Raw genomic sequence first — 20,675 nt, forward strand, 5'->3', positions numbered from 1 at the left:
ACATGGGCACATCTGGTTTGCCTATCCCCTCCCCTACAACTTTTATTTTCTGTTCTCATGCTCACCAAACTTTGTTGCTGCCTCAGAGCTGTTCTGTTGAGTGTTCTCTGCCCTTAAGACCCTTCCTTTAGATGATCTCATCATTTAGATCTCACTGCCAAGACCTTCCCTGACCACCTCATCTAAAATAGTCTCCACATCACTTGGTTTCACTGTTTTGTAAGATTCAGGACCACTGAGAGGATACGTGGTGCCTTTGCTGTAATTAGAAAAAGGTGCCTCCTCTGGGCCAGTGCAGACCCCATCCAGCCCCTCAGCTGGGCTTCTGTGAAGGGGGCACATTGCAAACTTCTTCACGACAGCCTGGAGACTTCTGTCCCTAGCTGGAATTATCTTATTTGCCTATTTATTCTTTGCCAGTCTCCCTGGTTAATTGTGTGACTCCAAAAATATTCTATATTTTTCAAAGCTATATCTCCTATACTTTATTTGTGGATTCAAGCCCAGGGCTTAGAGTACTGTAGGAATTCAACAAATACTGGTTGAATGACCTAATGAATTCTGTGATGCCTTGATTGATCCTGTCTCTACATTGGTTTAGGCTTCTGAATATAACATCTTCTAGAATGTTTATCATACTGTGTTGTCATTCTGTTTCTATTCCATATCTATTCCACTAGACTGTGAGCTTCTTGGGGTCAGAGAATGTGCCTTGTCAATCTTGTGCTGTTTAGTACGTATTTGGTATATTGTGGGTTCTCGTAAGAATTTGTTTATGTTAATGGCTGAGTTTCTGAATCTCAAATAAAGAAGAGAAGTAGTTCTATTAATATAAGGAAATCTGATGGGAGAAGTGGTTTTCTAGTGGAAAAAATGAGTTCAATTTTGAGTTTGAGATGTCATCCGAACATTTGGATGAAAATGCCCAGTGGCGAGTAGGAGTGTGGAGACTGAGAGCACAGTAGGGCTTGAGGAGAAGCTGCAGACATGGGTGAAGATGTTAATAAGGGAAAGGTTATGGATGCTGGTCACAGATCAGAAGCCTGTGGCCAAGTCTGGCTTACACTCTTCTTTTCCTCATGGTGTGTTAAAATTTTTCAAATTTATTGCATATCTGTAAAAATTAGGAGATCTTAGGGGCACCTGACTGGCTCAGGCAGTTAAGCATCTGACTCTTGACTTTGGCTCAGGTCGTGATCTCACAGTTTGTGAGTCCCGTGTCCTGCTTAGGATCCTCTCTCTCTCCTTCTGCCCCTCCCCTGCTCGCTCTATAAATAAATAAATAAATAAATAAATAAATAAATAAATAAATAAATAACTTTTAAAAATTAGGAGATCTTCACGCAAATTTTGGATTTCTGGCTCCCTTGAAATACCAGATCTGGTGACATGATGCTTAGGAGAAGCTTCCCTACAAGGGCTTCCTGGGACATCCCACCCCTACTTCCTGCTACTTGCCTGGTCTATAGGCTTTCAGTTCTTACGGAATAAGAAGCAAGTAGACTAAAAGCAGCAGATTTCTTCTAGCTGAGGCCCAGAGAGGAAGGAAGAGACCTGGGAAGGCTGAGAGGGTTGGGCTAATGCAGGAGACTAAAGGGCAAGCACAGTGTCAGAAAGCCAAGTGAGCAGAGAGGATGGATGAGGACATGGGGAGGAAAGAGACGGGATGGGAAGATAATGAACGTTAACAAAATATTGTTGATTTTGATGACTGAAAAATCACCGATTGTATATGGCAAGGTGGTTAAGAGCATGGATTTCAGCATCAGGTAAGACTTTGTCCAAAACCTGGCTCAGCAAGTTTGGGGGATTATAAAGTCACTTTCATTACTATACAGACCAAATTACTTTATTCTTTATAGTTCTCAGTAAATACAACTTTAGTATAGCAACTTAAAATTCTACCTTAATCACTTTTTCCCCCATGGAAGCAATTGCTTTTTTTTTTTTAAACGATTTTTTTAAATATAAGTTTTCTTAAGACCACAACTTTTGGGGTGCCTGTGCGGCTCAGTCTGTCAAGCAGCCAACTCTTGATTTTGACTCAGATCATGATTTCACAGTTTGGGAGTTCAAACCCCGCATCAGGCTCTGCTCTAACAAGGGGGAGCTTGCTTGGGACTTTTTCTCTCTCTCCTTCTCTCTCTACCCCTCCCTAGCTCAAGTTCACACTGTCTCTCAAAATAAAGAAAGAAACTTAAAAAAAAAAAAAGACCACAACTTTTAGGTCTGTAATGTAGGATTAACCTAATAAATGGTTAATTGTTGATAATTTTTTTCCAGATGCCACTCAGAGATGGCTACCACATTAGCTGTCTTTGAAATGATTGATGTTTTTTTGACAGAATGACACATGCTATGTTTTTATTCAGAATAACTGAGTTGTAAAAAAATTCATATTAGTTTGAGTTCATATGGCTGGCCCAGAATCCAAACGTAGGCATTTATTTATTTATTTATTTTAAAATCATTAACGTTTGAAGAGAGTTGATGCGCAACGTCACATTAGTTTTAGGTGTGCAACACAGGGATTCAACAAGTTTATGTACATCATGCTACGCTCACCACAAGTGCAGCTGCCGTCTGTCATCACACAACACTATTACCCTACCGCTGTATACTGACTGTATTCCCTGTTCTGTGCCTTCTATTCCCCTGACTTCTTCATTCCGTAACTGGAAGCCTGTATCTCCTGCTCCCCTTCCCCCAAAATGGGGGCTTTTAAATGTCCTAGTCAGCAGCTGGTTTAAAAATCTAATCTTTTCTCATCAAGGGAGGTAGCAGAACTCATTTACTGGCAGTGGCGATAAGTTTCCTGTCGGAGGTAAACGTTCTCTGTTGCACTCACATGATTGATTTGACTCCAAGACTGATGATTGCCTTACAGCTAGTATGTTATTAAAAGCAACCCTGGATATTTTAACAACTGATGATTTGTTTGTAGGCCATCTTCTTTCCTAAGAGCTCCTCACACTGGAAGCAGGGAGAAAAATCCTCTTGTTTCTGGTAGTAAACATTCAAAAAAAATTTTTTTTAAATGTTGACTCATATTTGAGAGACAGAAAGAAACAGAGCGCAAGCGGGGGTAGAGCAGAGAGAGAGGGAGGCACAGAATCTTGAAGCAGGCTCCAGGCTCTAAGCTGTCAGAACAGAGCCCCATGTGGGGCTCGAACTCATGAACAGGGAAATCATGACCTGGGCCAAAGTTTGACGCTTAACTGACTGAGCCACCCAGGCTCCCCTCTGGTAGTAACAGTTTAAAGAGAAACATGACATTTATTGTTTTCTTGGGAAATTGGTTTTGTAGGAAAATTTCTTTTTGTAGTTATGTCTTCTTTTAAAAAGTTACTGCTCATTTTTTTCATGTGTCAAAAGTTCAGAAGTAACAGAAGTAAAACCAATGGATCACCAAAATAGTGATTAGTAAAAGTTTATTGTGCACACACAAAAAAGATGGTTTGCAAACTGGGAGCACTGAAGCCAAAACATGGAATAAGGATCCAGGGTGTATTATTATGAAACAGCTTATATAGAGAGAAGGCAGTGACTGTTTATTTTTCACTCTGATTGGTTATAATATTAGAATTTTCTTAAATCATAGGAAATTAGTCAACCTTGGGAAACAGTTCATGTTTTGCTGCTGATTTCCAGGGGCACAAGCAAGAGATGACCTATGTCAAGTTGGTTGTGCAAAATAAGTTAAATTAAGCTTTGTTAAATGAGTAAACTAATTTTGTCTGCTCAGGGAATTTTCAAGTCTAGTCTCCGTTTGTTTTTTCTTATTTTATTTATTTTTTTAAATTTGCTAATAATTATCTTTTTTTTAATATGAAATTTATTGTCAAATTGGTTTCCATACAACACCCAGTGCTCATCCCAACAGGTGCCCTCCTCAATACCCATCACCCAAATCAGGAGCTATAGATGCTGGCGAGGATGTGGAGAAACGGGAACCCTCTTGCACTGTTGGTGGGAATGCAAACTGGTGCAGCCGCTCTGGAAAACGGTGTGGAGGTTCCTCAAAAATTTAAAAATCGATCTCCCCTATGACCCAGCAATAACACTGCTAGGAATTTACCCGAGGGATACAGGAGTGTTTTTTATTTTAAAACATGTATTTAAACAAGATGGTTGGATAGATGGAGATATGTGAGAAAGTATGCTAATTGTGGAATTTAAGTGGTAGGATATATGGGCATTTACCAAACACTTTTGAAAACTGTTCTGTGTGCTTGAAAATTTTTGTAATGAAATGTTAGGAAAAGAAGATGTTATTCCAGACACCTAAGACTGCAATTTAAATATTGTGGCAGCAGGTGGTGGCAATACTTTGAAAATCAGATAGGCCTGTTTAGTCAAGCCACTGATTTAATACCTGGAATTTTATGCTTTACTAAAGTATAACTCAGCAGCCTGCTTTTCTGGTTTAGGGATTCTTTTTTTTTTTTTTTTTTTTTTTTTTTAGTGTTTATTTTTGGAGAAAGAGAGAGATGGAGCAAGAGCCGGGGAAAGGGCAGAGTGAGAGAGGGAGATACAGATTCTGAAGCAAGCTCCAGGCTCTGAGCTGTCAGCACAGAGCCCGATGCGGGGCTCAAACCCATGAACCATGAGATCATGACCTGAGCCAAAGTCGCACACTTAACTGACTGAGGCACCCAGGTCCCCTGGGATTCTGTTTTTTAAATCCGTATCAAGGCCTGGTGAGCTATCTACAAAATAAACTCTTGGACAGAGATGTAAAGCTGAATTTATTCAAAGGCCAAATAATTGCCTGGCACATCCATTGGCTAAAGGTTTTTCTCCCATTGGTAGTCATTTTCACGATGCTCAATTACAGGCTACTTTATTCCCATCATTTTATTATAAAACATTAGTTCATGCAACATCAGATGCCACCAGGAGAAATTTTCAAGTCTGTGACTGTCTCTGGGAAAGAAATAAGAAGAGCCTGTTTCAACTTCTCAAAGCTTGCTTTGTGATCAGACTTCATTCCCCTTATTTAGTGTTCAATAGAGGACAAGTTGCAGCCCCCCAGAGAGAAAAGGAATGAGCTCTGCTGCCTGGCTGCTCCTGTTGTAGGCTCCTTTGTCATCAGAGATGCCGGGGACCCGGGAGCCTGCAAACTGTGTTCTGCAAGGGTTACCTGGGGAGTGAGGAGGCACTGAAGGACTTTTATCCATTTCCTGAGCCAAACCCTCCCAAAGAGGAAAGGACCCAACCCAAGTGGAAACCAGTTTGCTGGATACTGTCCAACCAGTCGCCCATTGAGCTGAGGGTGTTACACACTAGTATTTCTTTGTTTAATTCACCCACATTTCCATGGACATTTCCTAACATGGAAATGGAATTTGGACCTCAGTCTTTTTCCTTTTCTGAGAGCAACCTCAGACAAAAGAATAAACTTGAAGTTTGGCCACTCTTTATTTCACTAGAGAATGGTGCTATGACCTCTCAATGCCACATGACACGAACAGTCCTGGTAAGAATATTCGTTCATTTAATCATCAAATCCATACTGAGTTTCTGCCTGTATTGGAACATCGACTATGGACAAGATGCGGCCCTATCTCTAGGTGTTTACAATATAGGTATTTTTCTCTGGTTGCCGAGAAAAATAGAAAAGAATGTTAGGTATAGTAGTGCCATTGAAGATGGATAAAAGTGGGTGGATTCAGGAGATTTGGGACATTGAACTGACAGCACTGCATGGTGGGATCGCCTGTGGGTAAGCGGACGGAGGAGGAGTCAGAGATGATGGCTGGGAATCTGTCTGGATTCCCAGTGGTCTGGGACCACTGCTTGGACATAGTGACCAGTTATAATTATAGTATAAAGCTTTCTACAATGTAAACATAGTGAATGGTCATAGGACATTTACTGTGATTTAGAACCATAGAACAATATTCTTGTCTTCGTGATTGCTGCCTTATTTTTATTAAAATAAACTTAGAAGTAAGCAAAAATTTGTAACAGAATTAGAAAATTTTAAAGAGCTTTTGTCGGGAGATTTTTTGTTTTTGTTTTTGCTTTCCGATTTATTTGTTAACATTTTTAATGAAAAACTTCAAACATACACAAACTGAGATTAATAGTGAAACCCACGTATATACTTAGCAAATTCGACAGTTTTCAATTTGTGTCCGATCTCATTTTATTTAAACCCCCCCACCAACTATCCTACCTTACCAACTGAATTTTTTTTGGCTTTGTTGAGGTATAATACAAGTTTAAGGCATACAACATGATGATTTGATACACATACTTATTGAAGAGTGATTCTACAATAAGGTTAGTTAACACATTCATCACCCACACAATCATTTTTTGTGTGCATGTGGTAAGAACATTTAAGATCTACTCTCTTAGCAGCTTTCATGTATATAATACAAGATTGTTAACTATAGTCATCATGATGTACATTAGATTCCCAGAACTTACTCATTTTAAACTGAGTTTGTACCTTTTGACAAACATCTCCTCATTTCCCCCATCTCTCAGCCTCTGGAAATTACCATTTCTACTCTCTGTTTCTCTGAGTTTGGCTTTTTTTAGCTTCCACACATAAGTGATATCATACAGTATTTGTCTTTCTGTCTCTCACTTATTTCACTTAGTATAATGCCCTCAAGGTCCATCCGTGTTGTCACAATGGCAGGATTTCCTTCTTTGTTATAGCTAAATAATATTCCATTTGTGTGTGTGTGTGTGTTTGTGTGTGTGTGTGTATCACATTTTCTTTATTCATTTGTCAATCAATGGACACTTAGATTGTTTCTGTATCTTAGCTATTGTGAATAGTGCTGCAATGAGCATAGGGTGCAAATATCTCTTAGAGACAGTAATTTCATATCCTTCAGACATATACCCAGAAATTTTTTGAGGTACCTTCATACTGAGTTCCATACTGCCTGTACCAACTGACCTTTCTAACAAAAGTGCACAATGGTTCCCTTTTCCCCACACCCTCACTAACACTTGTTATCTCTTGCCTTTTTCAAAATAGTCATCTTCACAGGTATGTGGTGATATTTCACTGTTGTTTTGATATGCATTTCCCTGATAATTAGTGATATTCAACATCCTTTAATGTACCTTTTAGTCATTTGTATGTCTTCTTCGGAAAAATGTTTATTCATGTCTTTTGCCCATTTTTAATCAGATTATTTTTTTTGTTTTTAGTTTTTTATTTTTGCTGTTGATTTGTGTGAGTTCCTTATGTACTTTGAGTATTAACCCCTTATCAAATATATGATTTGTGAATATTTTCTTCCATTCTGTAGATTGCCTTTAAATTTTGTTGATTGTTTCTTTTGCTGTACAGAAGCTCTTTCATTTGATTTAGCCCCACTTGTTTATTTTGCTTTTGTTGCTTGTGCTTTTGGTGTCATCCAAAACATGGTTCCCAAGACCAATGTCCAGAAACTTTTTCCCTATGTTTTCTTCTAGGATTTTTATGGTCTTGGGTCTACATTTAAGTCTTTAATTTATTTAGAGTTACTTTTGTAGAATAGGGGTTCAATTTCATACTTTTCTTGTGAATATCCAATTTTCCCCACACTGTTGAAGAAACTATCCTTTCCTCACTGAGTCCTCTTGGCTCCCATGTCAAATTTTAGTTGGCCATATAGGTGTAGGTTTATTTCTGGGTTCTCGATTCTATTCCATTGGTCTATATGTCTATTCTTATGCTAGTACTATTTTCATTACTGTAACTTAATAATATAATTTGAAATCAGAAAGTGTGATTTGTTCTTTCTCAGTGTTGCTTTGGATATTTGGGATCTTTTGTGGTCCCATATAAATTTTAGGACTTTTTTTCCTGTTTCTATGAAGGATGCCATTGGAATTTTGATAGGGATTGCACTGGATCTGTAGATGGCTTTGAGTAGTATGCACATTTTAACAGTATTAATTCTGCTGATCCAAGAACATACGATATCTTTCCATTTTTTCATGTCTTCGGTTTCTTTCACCAACGTTGTATAATTTTCAGTGTACAGGTCTTTCACCTCCTGGTTACATTTATTCCTAAGTATTTTATTGTTTTTAATGCCCTCGTAAATGGGGTTCTTTATTTCTTTCTCAAATAGTTCATTGTTAATGTATAGAAATGCAACTAATTTGTGTATGTTGATTTTGTATCCTGCAACTCTACTAAATTTATTAATTCTAATAGTTTTTTGAAGGAATATTTAGGGCTTTCTGTATATAAGATCATATCATCTGCAACAGATACAGTTTACTTATTTCCAATTTGGATAACTTTTATTTCTTTTTGTTGTCTAATTACTTTGTGTAGGACTTCCGGTATTATGTTGTGTAAAAATGGGGAGAGTGAACTCCCTTGATTTGTTCTTGATCTTAGAGGAAAAGCTATCAGCTTTTCATCGAGTGTAATATTAGATATAGACTTATCATATAGGGCTTTTATTATGTTGAGGTATAGCCCATCTATACTTTGTCTAGAGTTTTTTTCAAAAAGATGCTGAGGGGTCCCTGGGTGGCTTAGTCCTGAGACCTTTGTCTCAGGTCACGATCTCATGGTTCGTGAATTCAAGCCCCACATTGGGCTCTCTGCTCTAAGTGCAGAGCCCACTTTGGATCTTCTGTCTCCCTCTCTGTCTCTGCCCCTCCTCTGCTCTCTCTCTCTCTCATCTCTCTCTCAAAAATAAATAAACATTTAAAAAAAAGATGCTGAATTTTGTCAAATGCACTTTCCACATCTATTGAGATGTTATGATTTTATTAATGTGGTGTATCACATTGATTGATTTGCATATGTTGAACCACTTTTGTATCCCAGGAATAAATCTCACTTGGTCATGATGTGTGATCTTTTTAATGATTATTGAATTTGATTTGCTGATACTTCATTGAGAATTTTTTATCCATGTTTATCAGGGATAATTGCTTATAATTGACTTTTTTTTGTAATGTCTTTATCTCACTTTGGTATCAGGTTAATTCTAACCTTTTAAAATGAATTTGGAAGTGTTCTCTCCTCTTCAGTTTTTTGGGAGAGGGTGAGAAGGATTTCTATTGATTCTTCTTCAAGTGTTTGGTAGAATTCACCAGTGAAGCCGTCTGGTCCTGGACTTTAGTTAGTTGGGATGTTTGTTTGTTTGTTTGTTTGTTTTGAAGCTTACTTATTTATCTGAGAGAGAGAGAGAGAGAGAGAGGGAATGAGAGACAGAGCAAGTGGGGGGGGTAGAGAGAGAGAGGATCCGAAGCAGGCTCTGCACTGCCAGTGCTGAGTCCAATGTGGGGCTTGAACTCATGAACCGTGAGATCATCACCTGAGCTGAAGTCAGACACTTAACCAACTGAGCCATTCAGGCACCCTGATATATTTTTGATTATCGATTTAATCTCCTTTCTCTTAATTGGCCTGTCAGATTTTCTATTTCTTCATGATTCAGTCTTGGTAGGTTGTATGTTTCTAGGAACATCCACTTACCCAATTTGTTGGAGTACAATTGTTCATAGTAGTTTCTTATGATCCTTACTGTTTTTGGGGTATCAGTTGCAATGTCACCTCTCCTTTCTAATTTTATTTATTTGAGTCTTCTCTCTCATTCTTTGTTTTCTTAATCTAGGTAAAGGTTTGTCAATTTTGTTTATCTTTTCAAAAAAAAAATTAACTCAATTTTGTTTATCTTTTCTGTAGTGTTTCTGGTCTCTTTTTCATTTATTTTTGCTCTGATCTTTGTTATTTCTTTCTTTTTACTAACTTTCATCTGAGTTTGTTCTTTATATAGTTCCTTGAGGTATAAAATTAGGTTGTTTATTTGAAATCTTTCTTTTTTCTTCTTTTTTTTTTTTTTAAATTTTTTTTTTTAATGTTTATTTATTTTGGGGACAGAGAGAGACACAGCATGAATGGGGGAGGGGCAGAGAGAGAGGGAGACACAGAATCGGAAGCAGGCTCCAGGCTCTGAGCCATCAGCCCAGAGCCTGACGCGGGGCTCGAACTCACGGACCGCGAGATCGTGACCTGGCTGAAGTCGGACGCTTAACCGACTGCGCCACCCAGGCGCCCCTCTTTTTTCTTCTTAATGTAGGTGTTTATTGCTATAAACTTCCCTCTTAGGACTATTTTGCTATATCCCATAAGTTTTATTATGCTGCATTTCCATTTTTATTTGCTTCAAGATATTTTTTATTTCCCTTTTGATTTCCTCATTAACTCATTAGTTTTCCAAGTATGTATTGTTTAATTTTCACCTACTTGTGGATTTTCAAGTTTTCCTCCTGTTATGAATGTCTAGTTTCATACCATTGTGGTCAGAAAAGATACTTGGTACAATTTTAATCTTCTAAAATTTGTAACGCAGTTTTGTGACCTAAAATATAATCTAGATTTGAGAATATTCTGAATGCATTTGAGAAGACTGTATTCTGCTTTGTTGGGTGGAATTTCTGTATATGTCGGTTAGGTCTATTTGGTCTACAGTATAGTTCAAGCCCAGTGTTTCCTTTTTGATTTCCTGTCTGGATGAGCTATCCATTGTTGAAAGTAGACCACTGAAGTCCCCTACTATTATTGTATTGCTTCTATTTCTTCCTTCAGGTCTGTTAGTATTTGCTTAATATTAGGTGCTCTGATGTTGGATCTCTCTCTCTCTCTCTCTTTCTGGATATAGATATACCAATATCTAATCTATATATAGAGAGAGAGATAGAGAAATATATATATATATATATAAATATATATATATATGTATGTGTGTGTGTGTGTATATACACACACATAGAATATAGACACATATAGATACATATTCTCTTGAATGAATTGGCCCCTTTAGCATTATATGACCTCCTTTGTCTCTTGTTACAATTTTTGACATAAATTCTATTTTATCTGATGTAACTATAGCTACCCCTGCTCTCTTTTGGTTTCCATTTGCATGGAGTATCTTTCTTCCATTCCTTAAGGCTACATGTGTCCTTAAAGCTGGTGTGAATCTCTCTTGTAAGGAGCAGCATATAGTTGGGTCTTTTTAAAATTCATTTGCTCTCTCTATGCCTTTTGACTGGAGAATTTAATCCATTTATTTTTAAAGTAATTTTTGATAGGGAAGGACTTATTAATGCCATCTTAATCATTGTTTTTTGGCTGTTCCCTTGTTCCTTTCTTCCTCTTTGACTGTGTTCCTCTGTGAACTGATTTTCTGTGGTGGTATGCTTTGACTCTCTTCTTTTTATCTTTTGTAAGTTTTAGCTTTATAGTTACATGAGGCTTATTTATATAACATATGTTATAGATATAACAGCTTATTTTAGGCTGATAACAACTGAATTTTGATCACATACAAAAACTCTACCCTTTTACTCACATCTCCATATTTTATGTTTTTGATGTCATAATGTACCTCTTTTTTATGTATGCACCATTAACCAATTATTGTAGCTGTAGTTACTTTTAGTACTTTTGTCCTTAACTTTTTTTTTTTAATTTTTTTTTTCAACGTTTATTTATTTTTGGGACAGAGAGAGACAGAGCATGAACGGGGGAGGGGCAGAGAGAGAGGGAGACACAGAATCGGAAACAGGCTCCAGGCTCTGAGCCATCAGCCCAGAGCCTGACGCGGGGCTCGAACTCACGGACCGCGAGATCGTGACCTGGCTGAAGTCGGACGCTTAACCAACTGTGCCACCCAGGCACCCCTATCCTTAACTTTTATACTAGAGTTAAGTGAGTTACACATCTCATACTACAGTATTGGAGTATTTTGAAATTGACTATATATTTACCTTTACTGTTGTGTTTTATACCAGTGTGCATGCCTTTAAACTTCATGAACTAAGCTTTAAGTTTGTAATGTTGAGCTTTTGAGTCCTTTCTGAGTGGTTGCTTTACAGTGTTTGAAACCTTTAAAGCTTCATTTTGCATCATGAGAATCTCAAAGACACATAGCCCTGAGTTTGATCCCCCAACTACAAAACAATCTTTCTCTCTTGGCTTTGACCTCATCATTTTACCATAGTGGATCAGCTTCTATGAGCCCCAAAGAATTCTTTGGCATTCTGAACTTGTAAACAGAGAGGGGGAAAGGAGGGGAGGTCATAGGATCAGTATATGGGTTGATGAGAGCTTTCCAGTGTTTTTGTTATGGCTGAGAGACAGACACACATGTTTCTATGACAACTACAGTATGTGGGTTGGAGAAGAGATGGTTTGCACACTCTGGCTTTGGTTAGTTTCCCTTTCTTGCTCTTTCTGATGTGTCAGTGACCTTCCCTGAACAGATAGAATTAAGTGTTATTGTTTTAAATTTTGTTTGGGAGTTAGGCTAAATTTAAATTGTACATGGTAGATCATGAGATGTTAAAGCAGAAATTAACACTTCAAGAATTATCTTCTCAGTATGAAGAAACTGAAGCTCAGAGAAGTTGTTTTGTTTTATATGGGGTCTCACATCTAGTAAGTGGCAGAACTCAGAGAAAAGCCCAGGTCTTCATTCCTTTCTCCTTCACCTAAGTAATTTGATACATTTTACCAGGAAGAACAAGAATCATTTCTTATGAGGATTTAGTGATGTACACACAAATCAACATTCAGAAGCCTGTTCTTTCTTTTTATGAGTTTTAAATATAGTATAATGGCCATACAAAATAAATCTTCAGATTCCAAACTTGACAGTGTCCTTCTGCTCCATTTTCTCTCTTGGATTCCAAGGACATATTTCCATTTTATTGCAAATTGAACACAAGCAGTTTGACTACACAGCCAGCAGTTTAGCAAGATCATTTCAAGTTGCAAACCTCTCCAGTTTTGTCTTGAATGAACTTGAGGTTGGGTGTGTATATAACTATTTTCAGTGGTATACTTTAACTGTCTTCGAATAGGCTCAGACAGTTCCCTGGTGGTCTCAAACTGCAAATTTATGCCCTCTGTACTATCTTCCTTTCCAGGACCAGATCTTTATGGAAAATGTGGGCGCAGTGAAGCAGCTCTGCAAACTAACAAACAACCTTGAAGAAAGAATAGAAGAGTTAGAAATATGGAACAGAAAGCTGGCCAGGCTAAAGCGGCTCAGTAGTTTGAAGTCTTCAGCCAGTGAGGCAAGCTCCCTCAGGTATATCCAGGGGCACCACAGGAGAAAGGAGACAATAGGGCCTTTCCATAACCAGATCAAACTAGATGGTCTTTCTGATCAAGCAGCAACCACTACTTTCTGCTAATGAAGTCCCTATTCTGTTTTTAGAATGTTTTGGGACACAATTGCCTTATGTGATAATGTTCTTATTTTTTCTGTTGCTACTTTGAAAATGAAACAAACCGTGAAGTGTCTGTTTAAGAGCAAGGTGTTTTAGGAAATGTTGCATTTTACAAAGGATGACTTCTCCTTTAAGGAATAGAAGTGGCCATTTCTAAATTTAGAAAATTGTCTTTGGTTCTCAGGGAAAAACTTCTAATTTTTTTTTTTCATTTAAGGAGGTAAATGCACATTTCCTGGGGTCTAATTATGAGAAAAAGAGAAATACAACATTTAACGCATTCATTTACGCTTACTAAGGTTCTTTTTCTCAAAAGGAACTCTCAATTGCCTTGACTTTTCCTTTGTAAAATTACCACTGTATTACAGAAAAAATCATACTGCTGTGTTAGTGGCAGCCTGGGCTTTTGTCGTGTAACTCCTGGAGAGGCATTTGAACGGTAATTAACATTCTCTCTCTCTTTTTAAAGCAAATTTAGCAGAGCTGTTAGTGCATCTTCTCCAAGAAAGGCCATTCCCAAAAAAACCAACAAGGTAAATAGACTTATTTGTAATGCACAGTGATAATGTTTTGTACATATATATAAAAAAAGAGTGTTTAGAGAAATTGATCAAAAATGCTTCCCTTCATTTATCTGTTGATAGACTCCCTTGTTTGCATCTTCATGCACTTTAGGTATTTAATTACTACCCCTTTAATAGTTTTTTCAAAAAGATGTTTAGAGAAATAAGTACAGAACATGTTCATTTCAGAAATACTATTCTGCCGGTTTTTTTTTTTTAATATATTGCCTCTATCAAGTGAAATTCATCAGCTTCCACATGCATATGGCCTTAGGCTGCAAGATCTGTGTGGATGCCTTAACTCAACCTCATTCCTTATCTATGGCTTCAGAAGATCCCAGGGGGACTTCCATTAATCCCCTAAATCCCTTTTTTCCCTTTTGATAGTTAGTACTCTATGTGTGAATGGGGAAATAGGTATTCACTTTCTTGCAAAGGTTAAAGTGTGATGGTTTTATTAATGAATAAAGAGAACTTTCATCAAATAGGGTAACATTTACCTTAAAAAGTGAAGGCTAATCATTTATTGATTTAAAGTACACCCTCTTCAATGAAGAGGAGTGTCAGTAAGGGAGAAGCTGCACTATTCCCTTCCTAGTACAATTCATAAATGCCATGAAACCCAGCTTGTTCCCTCTGACCCACCAGTGTTCCCGAAGGTGGCCCTTCCCCGGGAAGATATTCATGACCTTAATCTATATCTTATTAAGGACTGATCTGGTGTTTGGGCCATTGCCCCCATTTACTCTCTATTCTTCATGTTATAATGCATTGACCTATTTTTTTTTTAAGTTTATTTTCTTATTTTAAGAGAGAGAGAGAGTAGGGGAGGGGCAGAGAGAGAAAGAGAGGGAGAGAATCCTAAGCAGGCTCTTCACCGTCGGAACAGAGCCAGACAGGGGGCTTGAACTCACAAACTGTGAGATCATAACCTGAGCTGAAACCAAGAGTTGGATGCTTAACTGACTGAGCCACCCAGGTGCCCCTGCATTGACCTATTTTAGAAGAATTCAGAAAGAGTTTAATATTCTACTAAAAACTGCTAAAAATGTTATGTTGCTGACAAGCTACTTGGTGTACAAATAAACATAAATACATGGGTAAATATATATGTAGAAGTGTCCTTGGGCAAGTTACTGAATTGCACTGAGAAATAAATATAATAATAGGCTCTATCTTGCAAAGATTGTTGATAGGATTAAAGAAGGTGAAGCCCTTAGCCACAGTGCCCAGCACATGGCAGTTTGCTCAATAAACACAAACTATTAAACATGTTGTGTGGGAAGGGTACTGTTTGTACTGACCAGTTTGCAATGGGATGGAGGAAATGCTACCTACATCCATGGTGGCACTGATTGGTGCAATTCGGTTATGTGCAACCTCTGTAGCTCTCACTCTGCACTTGGGGAATTTCTTTTATTTTGCAGTTATGTCAGAATAATAACTAGAATGTGTGATTCATGAGAACAGGCCCCATGTCTGCCTTCCCCAGGGACTGGCACATAGTAGGTACTCAAGCAGTATTTGTTAAATGAATGCATGAATGGAAAACCAGGTCTGATCATCTTCCCTGAAGGCTCATAATCTAAATTAAAAACATTGGGGCACCTGGCTGGCTCAGTCAGAAGAGCATGCGACTCTTGATCTCAGAATCGTGAGTTCCAGTCCCACACTGGGTGTACAGATTACTTAAATAAAAAACTTAAAAACATTTTTTGTTAAATTAAACACATTAAGTAGTTTGGTCTCTTGGGTATGTGGGTGGGGAAGGGGATTGGCTTGTGGACACAGAGTAGAGGATTTATGTGGGTATTGAAGAGCACCCATTCAACTCAGAGACCTCTTGCAGTCACTGTTGTAAGTGGGAGGCAGACAAAAGTGAGTAAGACATGGCCTCTTCTCTGAAGGAATTTCTAGGTGGCCAGGGAATATTGGAGAACAATACAAGAACAGTTGTATCTGGATGTGGTAAATATTGTAAAGGCTCAGAGTGCTGCAGAGCATTATGGGGCCAGCCCTTCTAGGAGGAGTAAGCTCTGGCTAGATATAGGAGACGTTCCAGAGAGGCTGGCAGAAGCAAAATCTGGGGGCCAGCACTGGCTTCATTAAAGGATTAGGTGAGAGTCGGCTGGGGGGAGAGTAGGAGGTAAGGCTGAAAATATAGGTAAGGCTCAAATTTCCTGGACCACCTGTTATAGAATTCCCTTGGTAGGCCATGAAAACCTTTTGAATAATAACAATAACATCTAAGTTGTATAGTGTGCTTTTGTTTTACAGACAGGAGAAGGGAGGCAACATAGCATTGTGGTTAGGAGCACAGATTCTGGAGCCAAATATTTTTTGGTTTAAATCCTGGCTGTATGACTTACTAGCTGTGTGATCTTGGGTAAGGAACTTAGCCTTCCTATGCTTCATTTTTTCCCTTCTCTATAAGATGGGGATGATAACAGTACCTGCTCTGAGGGTTGTTGAGGATTATCTGAGCATTAAATAAATTAGTATATATAAAGCACTCACAAGACAACATGGCACATAATAAATACTATGCAAGTGTTCACTCTTATTAGAACTTGAGTGTTCTCATACTTTGGCATATTATGAGTCTTCCAGGGAGCTTGATAAAGTACAAATAATGGGGATGTTTTCCTTCCCTTGTGTTGTCTTTGCATGAGGTCTTGGCTATTTCTCTGAGGTTGACTTTCCCTTCCATGACATCAACGCCTAGGTATCCTCTGTTCCCTGGAGCCCCTATGATCCTTGGGTCATTGAAACACATGCGTGTGGGTGGAATGTGCTACTCTTAGGACGGGTGGCTGTGTTAATGAGCAAAGTGCTGGTTGTGAGCAGTTGGTGGACCTTAGCAGATGGTAAGAGGCCTGGCTGGGCCTTGCCTTGCCTTGCCTTCCACATAGCTGCCGATGGTGGCACTTGTTCTGGAGGAAGATTGAGGTCTCCTGAGTAGCTCTCCTCCAATCTAGTGTTCCTCTTCCTTCCTTCTCTTTCTCTACCTCCAAGAGGTAGATGGGTGACCCCCACTGTGTATTGATGGTTGTAGTGAGATGGGAAGGTCTTCAGTCCTTTGAGCAGAATTTTCCAGGACCTTTAGGTTTTTAATAAATTCTGTAATAATTCTCATGCAGACCTAAATTTGAGAACCATTGCACTGTTAGTTGGACCCACCCAATAACTCTGAAATGTTGGCAGGTATTATTTTATCATTCCTATTTTCTTGATGAAGGAAATGAGAATCAATGACATTTAGATGACTTGTTCAGGACCCAACTCCAAGCCCGACTCCATGTCTTAGGTCATTTCCCTACACTAGGTCAAAGGATTTGGAGCAAAAGCACGGAGATTTAAAATAATTCAACAGCCATGGGGAGTAGATTGGAGGGGAAACTCTTATCCTGAGCCTAATGCTGTTTAATTACAATCAATTCAACAAATTTCATTGAGTTCCTTCTCTGTACAGCACATTTTTAGGACATCCTCTGAACAGTTCCAGTGAGATGTAAGAATGGTAGAAACTATTCACTTCTTAGTATTCAGAGTGGCTTCCAGCTGCCCTTATGGGTGACTCAGTTACGAGAGTCCTAAGAGTTTGTATATTTGTTAAAAACTTGTATAATTAATCCCACCCCCAACCCTAATATAACATTGAAGAACATTTTATTGATTCAGATAACCAACCCAAGAAATTTAAATACAGACCAGTTTCAAACTATTTCTTAAGTACCGCCATCCTTCAATTCTTTTCCAACCAAAAGTATGATTCTACCCTCTACCCTCCAGAAGGAAGCAAACGTAATATTCTCTATTGCATTCATAGAAAAACTCCTATTTAAGGAGCACCGTATTAAAATGGGCAGAAAACCTCTGCTATCTTTTCAGCCAGATTCAACAGCAATTACACAGCTCTCTATTCTATAGTTCTTGGCCCATTCCTTATATGCAAGGTTTTATGCCAAAATGCATCAGTCTTAGAGGTTTGTCTCCTTTACTTCCTAGAAACTATAACTTACTTATTTTTAGAGCCCCCATAATGCGATACACAATAGTGCTTAATGAATATGTAAGATGAATATGAATATGAATTTATAAGAATAAATAAGACACAGGCCCAGAACTGTCCTTAAAAATAGGTAGCAAAGGGGTGCCTCAGTTGCTCAGTCAGTTAAGCATCCAAGTCTTGATTTCAGCTCAGGTCATGATCTCACCATGCATTGTGAGATCAAGCCCTGTGTTGGGCTCCACCCTAGTCATAGAGTCTGCTTAAGAATTTCTCTCTCTCTCTATCTGCTCCTCCTCCACTTGTGCACATGCACAAAAGAAGAAAAAAGAAAAAGAAAGAGGTAGCAGAATGGTTTTTCCATGGTTTGTCATGGTGCCTGAACTTCTTCCATTGGAATTGATTCCATCGTCTCTTGAAGACTTTATTTTCAAAAGTGTTCTAGTGAAAGAGATGAACATCTGGGTTCTGACACTATCTTGTCTGATAGGTCCTCTTCTCTCATAAAACTTGAAGAATAAGCACTAAATGAACGGCATAGACACTTGTCCTGGATTCAGGGTGCTAGGGAAAAGAGAGCTTACTGTAGCCTAGAGTGTCAAGGAAAGGGAGAGGCCTGAGGCAGGCTTTGAAAGAACTTCATTTTCAGGAGGCAGAGAGGAGGGAAGTATAGGTTGAAGAGAGCACACTGGCCAACCCACGGAAGCAGCAAAGATCCCTGCTGGGAGTGAGTCTTCAGGGATCCTTCTCCCAGTTAGCATTGATGGTTTATCACTGCTCCTTACTGAATCTTCTTTTACAGGTTTATTTTTCGGGAAAAAAACAATTGTGTCCTAATTGGATTTTCCAGACCTTGGTTATAACTCTCATTGCTGTGATGGCCTTTTGGTAAGAAAAACGTCAGTGTTATGCTATGTCAAGCTCTTTTATCCTTCCCATCTTCCTTTTCTCATATATGAACTGGGGACTGACCTATTTACTTTGAAGACAAGGGGCTCTTTAACTGAACATTGACCTTTGATTTAACTTAGAGATAAGGGAGCCCTTTTTATTTTTATTTTTAAAAATTTTTTAAATATGAAATTTATTGTCCAAATTGGTTTCCATACAACACCCAGTGCTCATCCCAACAAGGGATGCCCTTCTTAAACTCATATTCTGAAGAAAAAAGCATAGGCTTTCTGTACTTAAATGTGAGAGGAAGGGTTTTTTTTTTTTTGCAATTAACTGATACTTTTTAGCAACTCACTGTGCCTTTCCTGTGTGTGTGTGTGTGTGTGTGTGTGTGTGTGTGTGTGTCTTTTTCAGTCTCGCAAATAACTCTCAAATTCTTCGTTCTCTTTCCTGTCTACTTGGGGTAATGTTGTGAGAGGGCAATCAGGTACAATGTATTCTCCCCTAGACACTCATATTTATTAGGGTTCTTCTAGATTCTTCAGTGAAGACTTCACACCAAAGGGACTATGAGATAACCCCGAGAGGTACGATATTTTGAAATTGCAGCCAAATTTACTAGGCAGTTAAAGCAGGCAGACACAGTAAGGAAAAGCATTTGCTGTGCAAGCAGTGGGTGATTTGACTGCAATCCATCCTCTCTCTGCAAGGAAGTCGGGGGCATCCCTCAGTGGCATGCAGGGCGTCTTCCTCAGGGCCCTGGTCTGTAGGCTCTGCTGATGCAGTGATGGCCCCTCAGCCTTTGGGCCTTGGTCACCTTGCCTGTGTCCTCTGGGCCTTCTTGTTCTTAGGCTATTTGCATGGCCAAAGGGGTATTTATCTATCTCTCAAAAAATGCTTGGTGAGTGTGGGAAAGGACTCTCTTTGGGTCTTGCCTCAAGGGAGACAGTCGTTTTCAGAAGCAAAGTGAGGGAAGGTGCCAAGGTGTATCTAGTTCCTTGATCTATAGCTTCCTAGCTATAGAAGGTGATGTGAGTCTCTCTGTATCCTTCTCTCCCCTCAGTGTCTTGTTGCTTGCTACAGCCCACTGCACGAAGCATCCCCAAGTGTCTGACACCAGGAGACAGAATTCCCATTCGAAGCCGTTGTCCTTTTCTCACGGTCCTAAGTGAGCCTTCTTCTGCTGGGATTCCCAACGCAGGAGAGTGTGAGAGTCTACTTTAGCAGACATATTTAGCATTCTCTAGAGATACAGATTCCCATGAAAACCCAATGGGAGGGTTGTAGGAAGTCTAATTCTGATGTAAAGAGACTGCTTTTCAAATGTGGTTATCAGAATTATCTTATGAATTCCAATACTGTTGACTGCTAAGATCAAAATCGGGAGGTTATTAGGCTTTTATCTTGTTTCTGGCCCGTGGTGGCAAGAAGGGTCAAAACCAGAATTTGCCCCCAAAGAAAGGAGCAGATATGTCCATTTCATCCTTTGATCCTAGAAGTTCTCTGGGCCATGCATTGAAGTAGATGCCAGAAACAAATTAGAAAGAGTATTTAAGGATTAGTCCTAGGGAGATAGAGAGTGGGGGATACGGGAGAGCAAATAAAGCAGACAGTTGCCAGGGTGATACAACAGCTTCTGTCTGATGGCATCTTTGGGACTCAGCACCACTTTTCCCAGTCAGGGTTGTGCCTGCTGGGCAGTTGTGCCAGCTACTGCTAAGAACACTCTGGAAATTTTTTCTTTATGAGTAGAATCCCAACGTGTGGCACATTTCTTCGTGTGTATTTAATAATGGTAAACCACCACCTTTGATGGGGGAAAATATAACAAGGAGCCAATGTAGGGAACCAGGTGTGAAGTCAAGCGGGCAGGATGTCAAGTGAGGTCACCCTGTGTTAGACCCCGCACACAGTGGAATTGTAATGTCATGGCAGACTTTCTGGTGTGGCTCATGCGAGAGGGCTACAGAACCCCCCAAAGAAGACAA

The 20,675-nt window shown here is 39.0% G+C and overlaps 1 protein-coding gene across 1 annotated transcript in view; it reads left to right on the top strand.

The window, feature by feature from the left end:
- Positions 1 to 20,675, top strand: part of MYRFL (myelin regulatory factor like) — a 131,778-nt gene that overhangs the window by 96,392 nt on the left and 14,711 nt on the right. The window contains exons 14-16 of the mRNA XM_047066388.1: positions 12,916 to 13,079; positions 13,691 to 13,754; positions 18,596 to 18,681. Coding sequence (XP_046922344.1) covers positions 12,916 to 13,079; positions 13,691 to 13,754; positions 18,596 to 18,681 — 314 coding nt within the window. The remainder of the gene's footprint in view (positions 1 to 12,915; positions 13,080 to 13,690; positions 13,755 to 18,595; positions 18,682 to 20,675) is intronic.

The sequence above is a fragment of the Lynx rufus genome, unplaced genomic scaffold, assembly GCF_022079265.1.
Source record: "Lynx rufus isolate CCGP_SWC_20201006 ecotype Redwood Valley unplaced genomic scaffold, mLynRuf1.p SCAF_7, whole genome shotgun sequence".
NCBI lineage: Eukaryota > Metazoa > Chordata > Mammalia > Carnivora > Felidae > Lynx > Lynx rufus.